This window comes from Lepeophtheirus salmonis, chromosome 1 (genome assembly GCF_016086655.4).
Source record: "Lepeophtheirus salmonis chromosome 1, UVic_Lsal_1.4, whole genome shotgun sequence".
In the NCBI taxonomy this organism is placed as follows: Eukaryota; Metazoa; Arthropoda; class Copepoda; order Siphonostomatoida; family Caligidae; genus Lepeophtheirus; species Lepeophtheirus salmonis.
This window is the reverse complement of record NC_052131.2, coordinates 35705724-35721073: the sequence shown is the minus strand read 5'-3', so window position 1 is coordinate 35721073 and position 15350 is coordinate 35705724. Positions and strand designations below refer to the sequence as shown.

The following is a 15350-nucleotide window of genomic DNA, read 5'->3' as shown; positions in this document are numbered from 1 at the left end:
AAGATAATTTTATCTTTTCAAAAGAATTTTCCCTCGGACATCCCATTATTACCGACTCTAATACTTCATGTGGGGCAACCCCCTTTCGTGACAACAACTTTAGTGATCTTAAATTAGCTATTGGATAATTAAGGAATTTATTTATGCATAAGCATGTTTTGAAACATGGAATACAAAAGTCATATTCTGATATTAAAATAACAATTTTGCAAATGTTTTTGTGAAACTCCTTTTTGGTACCCTGAACTGCATTGTTTTGATTGAGGCATAGATTTTCAGTTAAAAAAATGTGGACATTTATTCACAAATTTTTTTGAGATTAATCTGTCAAATATATCTACATAATTATAAACAGCAATTCAAGAAGAAATCTTCCATTTAGTATGTAGATAGTTACCATAGAGTACTTTTGTTCGAACTCGTAACCATGGAGTAGTGCCTCAAAAGTTCCCCACAGTAAGCCAATTAAAGGTACGAGTCTTTTTGTAGTCATTTGTTTCGTTAATGATTTGGCCATCTATTCCCATTAATTGGAGTGCCTCTTTGTAATAAATAATTAATTCATATTAACTTTTTAATAACAATTATATTTTCTTCATTAAAATTGGATCTAAATTATAGATATTTATATAAAAAAGATTAACGCTTAAGTTTATTTGTAAGTATTTGTTGAGAAATGTTTACATATTAAAACATATGTAAGCTGAAGACTAGGATAAGTTCTTAGGCCATATTGACTCACTGGCCTTAGACAGAACACTAATAGTAAAGTTATCACGATCAAATGGACTTGAGAATGAGTGGTATCCCAGAGTTTTCATGGGTATACTACAGTCTTTTTGAATTTTTTCAATATATCCCATATCCACAGTCTTTCTCCACTCCATGTAAATGTTGTCGGACTTTCTAAAGGTTGAGTATGGATGTTTTTTGGATTCTTTTCCAAACATGTGTTTCTGGATAAAGTTATCTAACCCTTTACTACGAGGAAGTTTTAGAAATTCAAAAAGAGACTTGACTTCTTCATAAGGATTCATACAAATATCCTCATATCGTAACAAGTACACTTTTCCAGGATACTTTTTTGCTAGTTGATAAGCAGATTGAGCATCCTTTTCGAGGTTCTCACATACGACTGTGGAGTTGATACATTCTTCTCCACTACACCAGGAGTGATGTGATCGTGAGTGCATTGTTCCACGTGGATCCCTCACGAGGACAACCATTTTGAAATGAGGAAAGTCTTTGTCATTCTTTAAAAACTCTTCTGCAAGTTTCACTCGAAATCTTACAGTTTTGATAACACGAATAGGAGACATGGAGCAAATTGGAGATTGGAATTTATCCATGTAGCAAGAAACCTTTCCGGGTAAAAGGTTTTCACATATTTTGAATGATCGAAAGTTGTGTTGAAACAAAAAATTGTTTTCTCCCTTACTGGCGTGTTTCATCCATCCAATGACTTCCTTGTTATGAAAATTACATTTGAAGATGTTGTTCATTAGATCTAACCGTCGCTCTGTTGACATACTGAGTGATTCAAAATGTAGAGGCTCAAATGAGTAAAATGTTCCTGAAAACAACAAAAAAAAACAGCTCCAATTAATATTTTTTTTTACAGATATAATGAATGTCATGTAAAACATTAATTACCCATATTGTGATTGAGAAGATCCCCTAAAAAGGTCGATCCAGATCTCCATGAAGTAGCAATGTGTATTTGTCTTACAACAGTATCTGGTAGAGCGTCTCCTATTCGAAACTCCGGAGCAATGGGATGCAAAATGTTTTCAACAGTGTCTTTGAGAAGCAATTTCTGCTTTGGATTATATTTGACAGCAGTGCCCCAATCAAAATCCCCATCTTTTGAATACTCCTTACCTAATAAATACTTAAAAAGCTCAATTCCATAATTGTTAGGATTCTTAAGTCCTATTTTGTTCAGATCCGTGAATTGAAAAAAAGAATCACGAACAAATGGGGATTTTTTTGAAAAGAACTTTTTTTGACCATTCAATAGTCGTCGGGAGTTGGGTTTATAGATTCGGGACTTGTCCTCTTCCCTTTTTGACAAAGCCGGTGCTGGGCCATCCCCAAACATTTCTTTGTAGACAAAAAAAATTACCGTTAATAAAAAATGAGGGATAATTATTTACCTCGAGGAGCCGGATCTTTATTGTAGGGATGAACATCCATAACGAACATCTGTTTAAAAAATCCCAGCATGAAAATTACTGATAGGGCTAAGAGAGTCAAATAAATTGTGAACCTTCCTCGAATCATATTTGGAGAAAATCTGAAATACAAACGTACATATATATAGATTATATAATATATTTATGAGGACAGGACATTAAAAAAACAAAAGAAATCATGAATTTTATCAATAATGATTAATTCATACAGTTTTCTGTTATTATTGGATTTTTTATTCTAACGATAAAACAGAAGATAAGAATAAATGACTATTCATCCATTTTAAAAATAAGTGGCCTAAAGAATCCTACAGACCTGAAATAATCCACATCATTTTTATATTGCTGATTGTAACTAATCTCCTCCAAAACATACCTCAAATTGTCAGTGTTACTATGTTGACATGCATATTATAAGAACGATTTTCATCACAAATAATTAACTTTTTCACTATAAACAACTTGTTTACTATTTTGAAATAACATTTGACAAGTATTTGCTTAAAAGAAAATTCCCTTACACAACCTGAGTGTTAATAATAAAATCAACTCTTTCAATCTAACAGGATCTTCCATTAAGGAAATAAAAGAAATTATAAGACCATTAGATTCACTTTGAGTCATGAGTAAGTTGATCCAATTTGACTGAATTGAGTCAAACATCAGTTCTTTTGCATAGAAAAATCTTGATAACTGTCGTGCAAGTGTAATAAAAAGTAACATTGATTCAACTTAAGAGCCATCCAGTGAATAAAAAATAATGTATGAAAATACGTCAACGGGGGGACTGGTTAGAGTATTTGCTCTATAATTCATATACCAATATAGTATTAAAAAAATGAGTAGAATATACAGGGAGCACAGTATGAGATGAATGAAATCTTGCAGGCGTAATCTCAAATATATATATATATAAATGAGGGAAGTACTTTATATAATTTTTAAATAAATGAATGTAACTTTTATGGAGGTTTAGTAACGAGCTTAAGTAATCCTTGGCTCATCCAATCGTATTATTGAATGAGTAGCTACGTGTGAGTTTGCTCATGAAATACAGAGGGCTACAAACCAAGTATTTGATGGTTTGTTATTAAAGCAAAATTTGTATGTTAATCCACACCTAATAACTCCAATCATGCAGGGTACTACCGCTAGTATTCAATATGTATGCTGTGTTATTAAATTTTAGGGCGTCCAAAGGATTATTATATTTAAGGGGGGGGAGCTTGATTTTCCAAGCTTATTTAAAAAATTTCTTTTAATCCTGGACGCCCCTGAATGTAAATGGTTTTGCTGTTTTAATTTACATAAATTGAAGATTATCTTTTTGTGAGAAATAAGATGAACATTGAACAAGAATAATATATTTTACAGTCATGTTAATTTGACATTTAAAAATACCACGATTCAAGCACAGGTCAAAATCAAAGGAACAGTGAGTAACAACAGTTTTTTCGACCTTTGATTTGAATCCAACATTCCATGTTCATGAAAAGGGGGATCTACAACACTTTACTCCAAAACCTGTTTGATTTTTTAAAGTAGATGAAATACGTTATTTCAGAAAAAAGAAAAAACATTTACGGTTCTATTCATATTATAAATAGTACAATTATAATCACACGCATTTCCTTAAAAAAATTGTATTTAAAAAAAAATATATATTCAAAGCTGTGACTCAAATGTGAATTATTATGAATAAGAGTTACTACATCCTTGACATCTATTTATAAATGTTTCATTTTAGTAGGGAGAGCGAACAAATTTATCATGTTGACTGCAAAGTGCACATTTTGATAATTATTGCATGATTCATAGACACATTCATAAAAACAATCTGAAAGAAAATGAGCAAATTCCAACAAATTTTTTACTTCAAATACATATTTGAGTCAGTTATATACCAAGTGATCCATTAAAATCTGATTAATTTGAATTTTAAACTTAAACAATATTTTTTCCACAAGATGTGGCGGAAGTCCTGGTACTTCTTCGTATGTATTCTTCTGTCATGGCATCCCAGTGCTTGATGATCGTGGCTTTGAGGGGCTGGGGTTTGGATGACAGCCACTGCAACCCTTCCCCATGACATGCACCCAAAATGTATAGTCTAGAAGGTTGGCATCAGGGCTGGTCGGGGACCAAAAGTGTCAAAAAAGAGTTCAGAATAACTCAAAAGACTCGTTCAAAAGATTCTTGCAAATGGGGAGATGGTTTTTTTATTGCTTGTCTCAAAAGTGGACTCTCCTCCACCCTCACAAGGCTTTTTAGACCCACTTTTTTTGATAGCTCTCTGGACAATCTGGCGTAAAACTCCGAGATCTATTGAATGGGCTCTCCAAGGACTCAAGAAGATCAACCTGGGCTATTTTTTTAAACTTTTACGAGTTGTTGACGGAGCCTTACTTCCTCTCTAAAGTTGTGGACTTTCTGACAGTGTATACGGGGATCCTGGAGACGCACTACTGCTTGGACTGCGGGAATGGAAATTCGTTGATCACATTCAAGTGTCATTTTTTCGAATTGTACGTAATCTAGAGAGCTCAAGGTTGTTTTGTTTTATAACTTATTGTGTATGCTTTTACATATCGAAATATGCATTAATTTTAATCACTTAACCTTAATTAATTATGGAATTAGAAAGTGTTCAGATTTCAATGGACTGCCCGATATTTCATTGGATTAGTTAAGATACCCAAACTTCTATCTATAGTTTAAAATTAATATTTGACTTAAAAGATTTATATTGGGTCCGATGTGGCCTTTAAAATAAATAAATAAATAACAATTAATTTTCGCTACTTTAAGTCCTAGTTACAATACCCCGAAAGTTTTAATAAGAATAACTTATTACTATAAATTCACAATAATTCCTCGAATAATACAAATTTAAACTACATGCAATTTTGAGAAAAAAACAATTGAGCTTGCTTTTGTGTTGAGAGGCTACATATATATATTTATATATTATCCCTCATTTTTGGAACAAACAAAATTTATATATTCAATTAAGATGTATAGTATAACTTTTATAACAGAAAGTAAAAAACGTAATGAATAATCATATTTTGATAATCCGAGTCGTTTTTAGGATGGTACGGAAATACTTTGAAAATTTAGAAAATATTAACAAATTTTGTTTCTAAAAATGTGTTTAATTTTGATTTTTCTTAAATCAGGCTCTGTACACTATTTTTGAAAGTCGAGGGGAAAATAACTGTATTTTTTTTTGTGTTATACGTTGATGGCCAATCGTTCTCACTTGCCCTGACATGTTCTTTTTTACATCTCATACAGAGCTCCCGAAGTACTTTTTTATATACTCATGAAATGTCAAGTTTTATATGGGTTATGTCAATTTTCAAGATGTAAAAAGAGAACATGGTCCTGCAAAGGAGGGCTGTTGGTCTTCCTAATAGTCAATCATTATTCATAAAGCAAGGTATGTCTGTTTGTTCGATTGATGTTCTGCGAAGGATTCATTTTTAACAATGAGAGTGTGTAGCTATAGCCTAGTGCTTCATATTAAAAAAGAAAATAATAGTTTATGTACAGGGTTGTAAGCACTAATCATTTTTAGCGTGTGAGTTTTTTGTTTGTGGTCTACTAAAACAATGTTTTCTTATTTTATATAGCTATTATCATTATTTTTTCCTACTTGACTGGTGTGTCTGTGCTCATGGTAAACATTGAGTAACACTCTTGATTATTTTGGGAGTTATATTGTATCTTTACAAAAATAGCGAATCTATATAATTAATAGAAAGTTAGTCTGTTCGTAGACGCCTTATAACTCTAAGTAATGCTGATTACTATCATTAGTTATAAAATACATAAAAAATTCGCAACTAATGTTTTTTATTCCGGCTGATAATATCAGATAGTGAAAAGGAATCCAAATTTTCGAATTTTAAAATTTTTATCCCCTCTCCCTTAAAATTGACACTAATTGGGCACATCCCCTAATTTTGGAAATCAAAATATGGACACACCATATTTACCTATATGATAAATATAAACTCTCAAAAAGTGGGGTGGCTGGACCCTTTCCCCTGTTGTGCAGTCCCTCTAAATTTTGTAGTAAGTGGATATCCATCTGCTAGTCTGTTAGGAAACCGGACATTTCATGAACTTATAGAATCATTCCCGTAAAGGATGTAAGCCGAGGAGAAGGGAAGATCACTCTGTAGGGTAGGGTGACTATATTTATCATTAGTTCATTTAAATTACATTGGTGCCATACACAAAGTACGTACGTAGGAGGGAGGGGTTCTGAAATTGCATAATTTATCAGAAAAGGAGGTCAAAGAAAAGTTTAGTAATTGGGTGCCAAAAATGACTATAACTTGCGTTCATACTTTGGTCTCTTTCTAAATCTATAAGTCGATGTTAAGCATATGACATATATAAAATTGTACATATAAAAATAAAAAAGACCCCGAACATGATGTATAAAGTATGTATGAAGAAGAGTCCACCTTATTAGAGATCAAATCTTACTGAAAAATGTATTTTCTACATAATAGGTTTAAAATCTCTCGCTACTTTGGTCTTGTTTAAAACAACGAGACTTATAAGGATTCAAGACCCAAGCCTTCAAACATCAATATTCGAAATCAAGTTTGATCTTTAAAATCTACAACACTAGTAAAATAAGTCTTACATAAAAATTATTGCGGTAATTGTTTCACAGATTTTTGTACTGAGTTAAAATAATTTGAAAGTGAATTTCAGTTGTATATAACATAAATTGATGATTTAAAAAAAGTATTCATAATGATAGTTCGTGATAAACCTAATATTCATATGAATAACTTACTTTCAACAATACGATGCAAAAAAAAGTGAAGTTACATTTTACTAACGAAACTATTTGTGGAGGATGTAGATCACTGCGAAGGTAACTTTTTTATGACTGACTTATAGGCGCATATACGATGCGAGAAGGTGAGGAGACGTTGTTACGTTTAAATGGTTTTTCTGGGGGGAGGCAATGGTGTTGTAGTGATGGGCTGTAAACACATGGAGATGAGTCTTGAAGATTTCACTTTTCGTAAAACATTTTTTTTCTTCCATTAAATGAATTTGTATGTAATATAATAAATAATGTTTCTTATTCATTTATCAATCAATAAATATCTAGGCTACATCTTACACTTCAAACTTCAAGGTAGCACTACAACGGTGTATTTACATTCCAAGGAGTATTGGAGTCCCCAGTGCGCTCCTCGTACAAACTACAATACTACTACAACTTAAATACGTAAGTACTCCTCGTATTATCTACAGCGCTTCCTAAACCAAAATAAGGAGGAAAGGAAGAGATAATATAGGCTTAGTTTCAAACACTCTGTTCATATACTTGAGAAAACTGCATGCACTCGTACAAAATGGATTGCAAGTAGTGGCAGGGACGTCCGCAAGAGTATATATTTTTTTTTTTTCGTGGGGGGGCCTTAGTTTAAATTTTTTCAAAAAAAAAATCAAATATTAAATTTTTTCGAAAAAAAAGAAACAAAACTATTCCCAAAAAAAATCTAAATCCAATACTCAAAAAAAAAATCAGAATCCCAACAAGAAGCTATCCATGGGTAGATTGTAAAATTTTTCTCCAAAAAATTTAATATTTCAAATTTTATATAGGTTTGTGTGAACAACTGTAGAATTTTGAATTGATTTTCAGAAAAATTAAATTTTTTGAGTTTAGCTATGAATTTCAAAAAAAAATTTCCCAAAGAATATAATTATTTGTGAATAACTGTTGATTTTTGAAAAATCAAGAAAAAAATTAATATTTGAAATTATTTAAAAAAAAAATCTAATAATTGAAACTAAATTTTTGAAATTTTTCACTAAAATTTTTAATTTTTTGATTTTATTAAGGAAAATTCCAAAATTCATTCTCCTCACCCCGGCCAAAAACCAAATAATTAATAAATATAAACCTGCGAACGCCCTTGCATGAGTAAACACGTAACACCCTCAATACTTACATCAATTCAAATGACGTATTTTCTCCTCAAGAATAAAAAAATAATAAGAAGTATTTACAAAAAATAAAATAAAATGACGGGATGAGCTATGTGTATTTTAGTGTCTAGACATAAACAAAAGAACTAGTGATCCCCTGGTGTAAAATACAAAAATCCTGGGAGAGTTCATTCCTTTCAGATGCCAGTCCTTATATTTTATTCAATTCTTAAAATGTACTAAAAATGCATATACATTATCATTTAGAAACTGTTGAAAATTTCGCTGCTCGATTCAAACGCCTTCGATATTTCATGAAAACGATCTTTTATTAACTTAAAAATCAAAAATATGATATACATCAGTGATCCCTCTATACAATGAACCCTTAATACACCTTCCATACTATAAGAACACGCTAACAATACTTAACTAATGGAACTACATTGTTTTTTCTTATATCAAAATATGTTTATAATATACATCAGGGATCCCTATATACAGCTCACCCTGCAACTGTTTTTCATATATTCATTCTTCCAGAAACTTTTTCGTTATTAATATACAAATAATAATACAAATTCGAAAATTAAACCCTTGCTGAAGTGATAGTTGAACAACAAATTATCTTGTGTTATGTTTGAAAAAAACAGTCAAACTGCAATCATTGATCACATCTTAGATCCCTTAAATGATTAAAAACAAGGTGTACGAGGTATTTTATACTGATACCCCGATTACTAAAAATTTTTATTTACAATTTTTACATATAACATCATATTTGAGACGGTAAAAGAGGCCTAAAAATGCCAAAACTTAGACCTAGAAATATCTTTTTTCCGAACTAAAATGGCTTGTACCACACCAAAAAATGGTTTGAGAGATCTCAAACTTTGCTAACAGCAAATATATTTTGGCAAAATAAAAAAATATAAGCCCGAAAACGGAGCAGTATAATATATACTATATAAGGAAATACAGCTTTTCGCGTATACTTGTTATTATATTACTGTCTTAGGACATTACTCTTCAAGGAGCAGAAAAGAGAGGAAGATCTTTTACCCATTAATTTGAAAGAAAAATGATAAATATTTACAATAGATTTTTTGTTTGGTTGGTCATGCTCACCTGGTGTTAACAATGGATATTTCAGTAATATAAAACTTTATTGAATCTAATTAGTTATAATATATAATATTTTAAGTTTCAGTGAATGAATTGAAAAAATTTCATCAATATATGTTTTAACTGTGAGTTTATAATCCAAAATAGTATTTGGAGAAAATCATATTACATTTTGTCGACTGTTGAGGAAAGATTATTTATAAATTATTAAAAAAATGTTTTATATAAGAATAAGATTTATAACTTTGTCCAACTTTTTGTAGAGGAATGTTCCAAGGAACATATAAAACATTTTTTTAAACCTCGGATATAATCAATTCCAAAATTTGTTAAAAACTCAAAAACTAATTTAGCATTATCCCACAAAAGTTGAATAAAGGATGGATATGATTCATTATGAATTTAAATAGAAGACGGGGCACAAATATAAATACAGACAGGATATTTTACTAGTTTGGGAGATGTCACTTGTACCTTTAATAATAATGTCTCTTCAGGGTCGTCTGCAGGATTATTATATATACATGCAAAGGCGTACTTAGTGATAAATAACTGAACCCCCAATCTAGTCTCATATAGCTGATTTAAATGGTTTTTTTTGGAAAACCATTTCAAAAATTAAATTTAAAATATTGACATCCCCAGATGTTTACTAAAAATTAAGTTTAAAAAAAAAAAAAAAAAATCACAGCTGTTTAGTAAAATTTCAAAAATTAGCTGTGGAATTTCAAATATTAAATTTTCTTGTAAAAAGCAGAAATTTTTAATTTTTTTTGAGGGGCTACACCCCCTCCAACCCACCCCACTCCCTGTGGACGCTCCTGATCTTCTTTAGGTAGAAGCACATAGAAAGTGCAAATATACTCAAAATATACAATGATATGAGTTTTATTTTTTGTTTATATCATAAATTTAATCCCTTTTATTAACAGTTTTTCTAACAATGAATACATATCATAACTTTTACTCAATGCAAACTATTACAGAGATATTTACAATGCTATTTGTATATTTTGCAATAATTAATCATTACCAAAAAAAAAAAAAAAACTGTATCATCAAAATAAGTATATGATAATAGTATTTAATATGTTCTTTGATAGTTGTTTTAGCCAACATTTATTTGTCCAAACTTCTAAATTATTTATGTTGACTCTCAACAATGATATCCATTATATGATTTTATTACATTCTCCTCTTTCGGATCACGATTCTTACATTACAATAAAAAATTACATTCATATTGTGAGTTTTAAAAGAATTTATTCTCATTGAAATATCTATTTTAAAATAGATTTATTAGCTTTTCATAGATTGTTTTGATATTTTAACATGTTGACAATTTTCAATGGCAATATATGAAGGCAAATCTAAATCAAAGATAGGCTATTTAAATATAAATATATGTGCATAGCCTCTACCATATACGATTTAGTGTAAATTTAAAAATACCTTCTACGTGCATTACACCGAGGGTGATCAACCAGTTTGCTGTAAAGCGCCATATAGTGTGTCGTAGAGGCAGTGGTACTTTATTATTATTTAGCCAATTGAACAGGTACAACCTAGAAAAGTACGAAGCCAACTGCTGCTAAACTCAAAGATATTGGAGGTAGCTGAGTGCTTGTCTCAATAGATCCTGTTTCAGAAGACATAATTGTCTGTACTGTATTAGAAAATGAACTAATGGAACTATCAGTCAGGATTTTCAATTGTGACTGTCATAAAAAGTCAGAGGCAAGGAATCAATAGAAAACAACATTGAATGCTTATTTTTATGTCATTATTTTTTAAATCTTTTTAGGAACCATAAGATATACTCAACAATTTGTGCTGCCTATTTTTATCTAAAGTACAGGTAATAATATAGTAAAATTTAACCATTGTTGAAGTAACTGTTTTTAAATAGAAAGAGGAACATTATTTTTGATAAAACGGTAAAACTGTAATTAATTAAGGACATTTTATACTTTAAGTTATTTTTAAAAAAATGAGTATAATTACTCAAAAAGTACGTATGAAATCCAAAATTATCTTTAAGATAAATCCTTTGAGCTTGCTTTTGTGTTGACGGACTACAGCTACAGTTTTTGATTTATGACCCGCACTTCCATTAGGCCTAGCCCTTGATTAAAAAAGAATATCCTTTAAGGAAAAATTTAAGGGATGAGTTAAAATACCCTAGAATTTTTAATATAGTTTAGAACCTTTATAAATTTATCATTCTATTATAGGGAAGAATAATTTTGATAATTTTGAATGTATTATTTTTAGGATGGTAAAAGAGGCTAAGAAATGGGTAATTCCGATCCAAAAATATCATCCTCTCTCCTCCATTAATACCACGACAATGATGATGAAAGATGCATCAAACCTTGCACAAGTCAGTTTTTTGATTGCTTTAGCAAAAAAGGGCCTTTTCCAAGAGAGATAGAGAGAGGGATGGGGGTCAATTCAAAAATGAGACAGAGTAATAGAGTAACAGTATTATCCCCATTATTTTTCATTACGAGGATTCAAAACGCAACCATACGACCGTTAAACAAAAATAGTTATTATATTTAGTTATATAAGTTAGTTCATGCATTGGTTCTGTGTTAATTTCGTTTTGTTTCATCAAATATCGTTTGATTATATTTTGTTCCGTCTTCGTCACATTCATAGGTGATGTTTGGGGGCTGGCCTGACCCTGCCCAACTCTGCCTCATACTCTCAAGATATATTATATGAACATGTATATAGTTTATTGTATAGGACTTTTAAGGCAAGACAGGTTGAGATCCCTTTTATATGATGTATGAGGACTTTGTTGAAATATCTTTAGTTTAAGTTAGAATTCTACGTGGCGTGTTCCTTCATAGGTGATCCCGACGTGATGTTGGGCCTTCTATCTTCTATCCCAGCTATTCCAGTAGCAACATTTTCTCCAATGTACTACGTCTTAGGTTCAGCCCCGAGGCTACCGTTATCGTTGACCAAACATACTGGTGCTCCCAACGATAAGAGCTTGTTTCAGAGCTTCAATGGGATGAAACATGCTCCACCATGAGTGATCCCTGAGCCTCTGGCGAGAGTGAGGACCGCGTTGGAAGATATTAAAAAGTCGGATTATGTTTTGGTTAAGAAATAAGCCGATTAAACCATCCCTGGCTCCTACATATTTGGGTCCTTTTAAAGTCCTGTTCAAGTCGGACAGAACCTTTAGTCTGGACAACGGACATTGAACCGACTTTTGTGTCAATCTAAGAACAAAAATAAAAAAAATTGAATTTGTTTAGAAAAAAATTTAACTATAAATTTTTTGGAATTTTTTTTCAAAATCCATAGCTGTTGACAAAAAATTCGAGTGAGACCTCTATTGTTGATGGTGGAGAATATAATTATTGTGAGGCTTAACATAACTCTAAGGGCGTCAGACTGGCTCATTGCTCTTAAATTGAAATCAGGGATTGACGAAGACACTCACAATTATCTAAGCATGTAGAACAAAAAAAGCTCCACTTTCCGCAGGTTTAAAAAAAAAACAATCACAAGATAAATTGAAGCAATGGACTTTTAAACTGGACAAATGTTATATTTTAGTTGATAAAGGGGATTGTTACCCCATCCTTTTAATAACCTTGGAATCTGTGATGCTTTTTTACGTAATTTTAGATGACTATATTTGATATATATTTTTTTTATAATTTAAATTATTGATCTCTAGTGTGATTGTTTGTAGATGTGAAAGGATAATTATAATAATAATAAAATAAATAAAAAAAGTTCCAGAAAAAAATTTCAAATATTATTTTAAACAAAACAATTTCAAATATTACTTTAAAACAAAGAAAAATTCTAATATTATTTTAAAACAAAAAAATTTAACTAAAATTTTTTGGAAAAACATTTAAAAAATCCATAGCTGTCGACAAAAAAATTCAAAAATTAATTTTAAATATTCAATTTTTATTATTTCATTTTAGAACTATGTAAAAATAATTTCAATTATAAATTTTTAGGGAAAAAATTCAAAAATCCACAGCTGTTGTCAAAAAATTTCAAATGTTAAACTTTTTTGAAAAAAATTCAACTTGAAATTTTTCTTCAAAAAATTGAAAAAATTAATTTTTTGGAAAACAAATTTGAAAAATTAAATTATATTTCAAATATTGAAATCTTCCATTTTTTTTTAAATATTCAATTTTCTTGTTAAAGGCAAAAATTCATTAACACTAGAACAACGAGGGTATCATTTTATTGATACCCATTCAAAGAAATATTGTGAGAAACTCCTTAATTATATTTGTTCAAAATTTTTGAACTCTTCGAATTCATATTATTAAACAGAAAAAAAACCAAGATTAAAAATTAAGATTAGTTATGGTCTCGTTGATATAGTGAACACTACCTAGACGGACGTGAGTATCATATTTGATATCCATGTCGGCAAAGATAACACAATCAAGCACAAATAAGAATTAGAGATAATTCTGCCCATTTTAGACAAGAAAACATTTTGAAAGAAGTCCAAGGTCCTTCTTGCAAAACTTTATATCTTTAAATACAAAAATATTCAAAAATAATTGTTTATCATTTTTGATATCTACCGTCGTTTAAAGGGAATCGTTCCCATCCTTTGTTCTAGTGTTAATTTTGGGTGGGAGCTACAGCCTCTCCAGCGCATCCCCTGTGGAATTTTCTAATTCTAATACATATTTAGCGGTTGAGCTGATGCAATGCCATATTAACTACCTCTTGCAATCACTAACGAGGCCGATTGTAAATATAAAACAAGGTTCTAAGATACTTCACCATAGGAAGTTTCGCCTCCAAATTATATTATATTATTATTTAATATTTATTTTTTCTATAAATTATATATTATTATGATCAAAATAGATCTTCTCACATTTAATTAAAGTTTTAAAATGGGCCTCCCTACACTTGAAATCATTTTTAATGTATTTTGTATTCATTAAAGTAAAAAAAAGAAGCTCATTTTATGCCATTTTAATATATTTAAAATAGAAAATATCAAACATGAATGTTGCACCTTTTTATAATAAGTTCAAACTGATTTTTTTTATTACCGTTGCACTTCTGATAAGAAAAAAGAGGAAGTAACAATACGAACAAATAAAACATTATGAAATTAAGTTTTATCACTTTGTCAGGAAGATAACTGATGCTAAGACTTTCGAGAAGGCCCCTACCACAAAGGAGCATGGTATACTTTGCTTAAGGAATTACATCGTTAACTTGAAATAAATAAAATTAATTGTTTAAAATGCCCTCATTTCAAGGAATTCCATTTAAAGAAATGAATTACAATGGATTTCAGATGAGGGAAGACTCATTTTAAGGCCGAAAAAATAAGCACAGATACATTCATGCTATGTACATGAGTTTGAAATTTCCTGGGACAAATCTTTCTGTAACCGTAAAACAAGTTGCGATTTAACACATTTTCGTTGAATATTATAATAAGTAGGTATTTTTTCGGTATGTGTCATATTTATGGGTTTAATGGAATATGATCCCAGTGCATAGGTTTTGTGCTTTAAAAGTAATGAAGTATGGCAAAATAAATGAAAAAATATTTATATATAATAGCCATGAACTATTAAGTAATTTATTCCTTAGTTTTGGCTTATAATCGTTTTAAACGTCAAGGACTTCCTCTATAATAATATTGCTTGTGATTAAAAAAAAATTATTTTACTTATAAAAAAAAATTTATTCACCAACCATTCCTTGAACCAAACTTGCATAAATTGTAAAATTTAATATTTTTGTTCTTAATTTTGTGTCGGTTTAAGTCGATTATATAAATCATAAACGGAAAAAATATAGAGTAAAAGTTATGTAGCTACGAATGCTACTGCTCATTTATTATTTTGGTATTTCTGAGAGAACTTTAAATATGCATTATTTATTCGTCAAGTAACATCTTATATCTGGATAATATTTGAATTAATTTTTTAAAAAAGGAATGTCGTTTTAAATAACGTGATGCAAAATATCTTCTAAGAAAAAGTAAAACCTAAGAAGAAAAATCAAGAGATCCTTGTATTTTCC

At 30.1% G+C, this 15350-nt stretch overlaps 1 protein-coding gene across 2 annotated transcripts in view; it reads right to left on the bottom strand.

The window, feature by feature from the left end:
- Positions 1–566: 566 nt before the first annotated feature.
- Positions 567–15350, bottom strand: part of LOC121125878 (carbohydrate sulfotransferase 1) — a 43083-nt gene continuing 28299 nt past the window's right edge. Inside the window, exons 1-4 of one of the 2 annotated variants that reach the window (XM_040721142.2) lie at positions 7015–7357; positions 2157–2296; positions 1654–2103; positions 567–1573 (exon numbers count right to left, since the gene is read on the bottom strand). In XM_040721142.2, coding sequence (XP_040577076.1) covers positions 711–1573; positions 1654–2103; positions 2157–2283 — 1440 coding nt within the window. In that variant the 5' untranslated portion in view covers positions 2284–2296; positions 7015–7357 and the 3' untranslated portion in view covers positions 567–710. Of the gene's footprint in view, positions 1574–1653; positions 2104–2156; positions 2297–7014; positions 7358–15350 lie in introns of those variants that run through there. The other variant, XM_040721135.2, reaches the window with a different exon arrangement.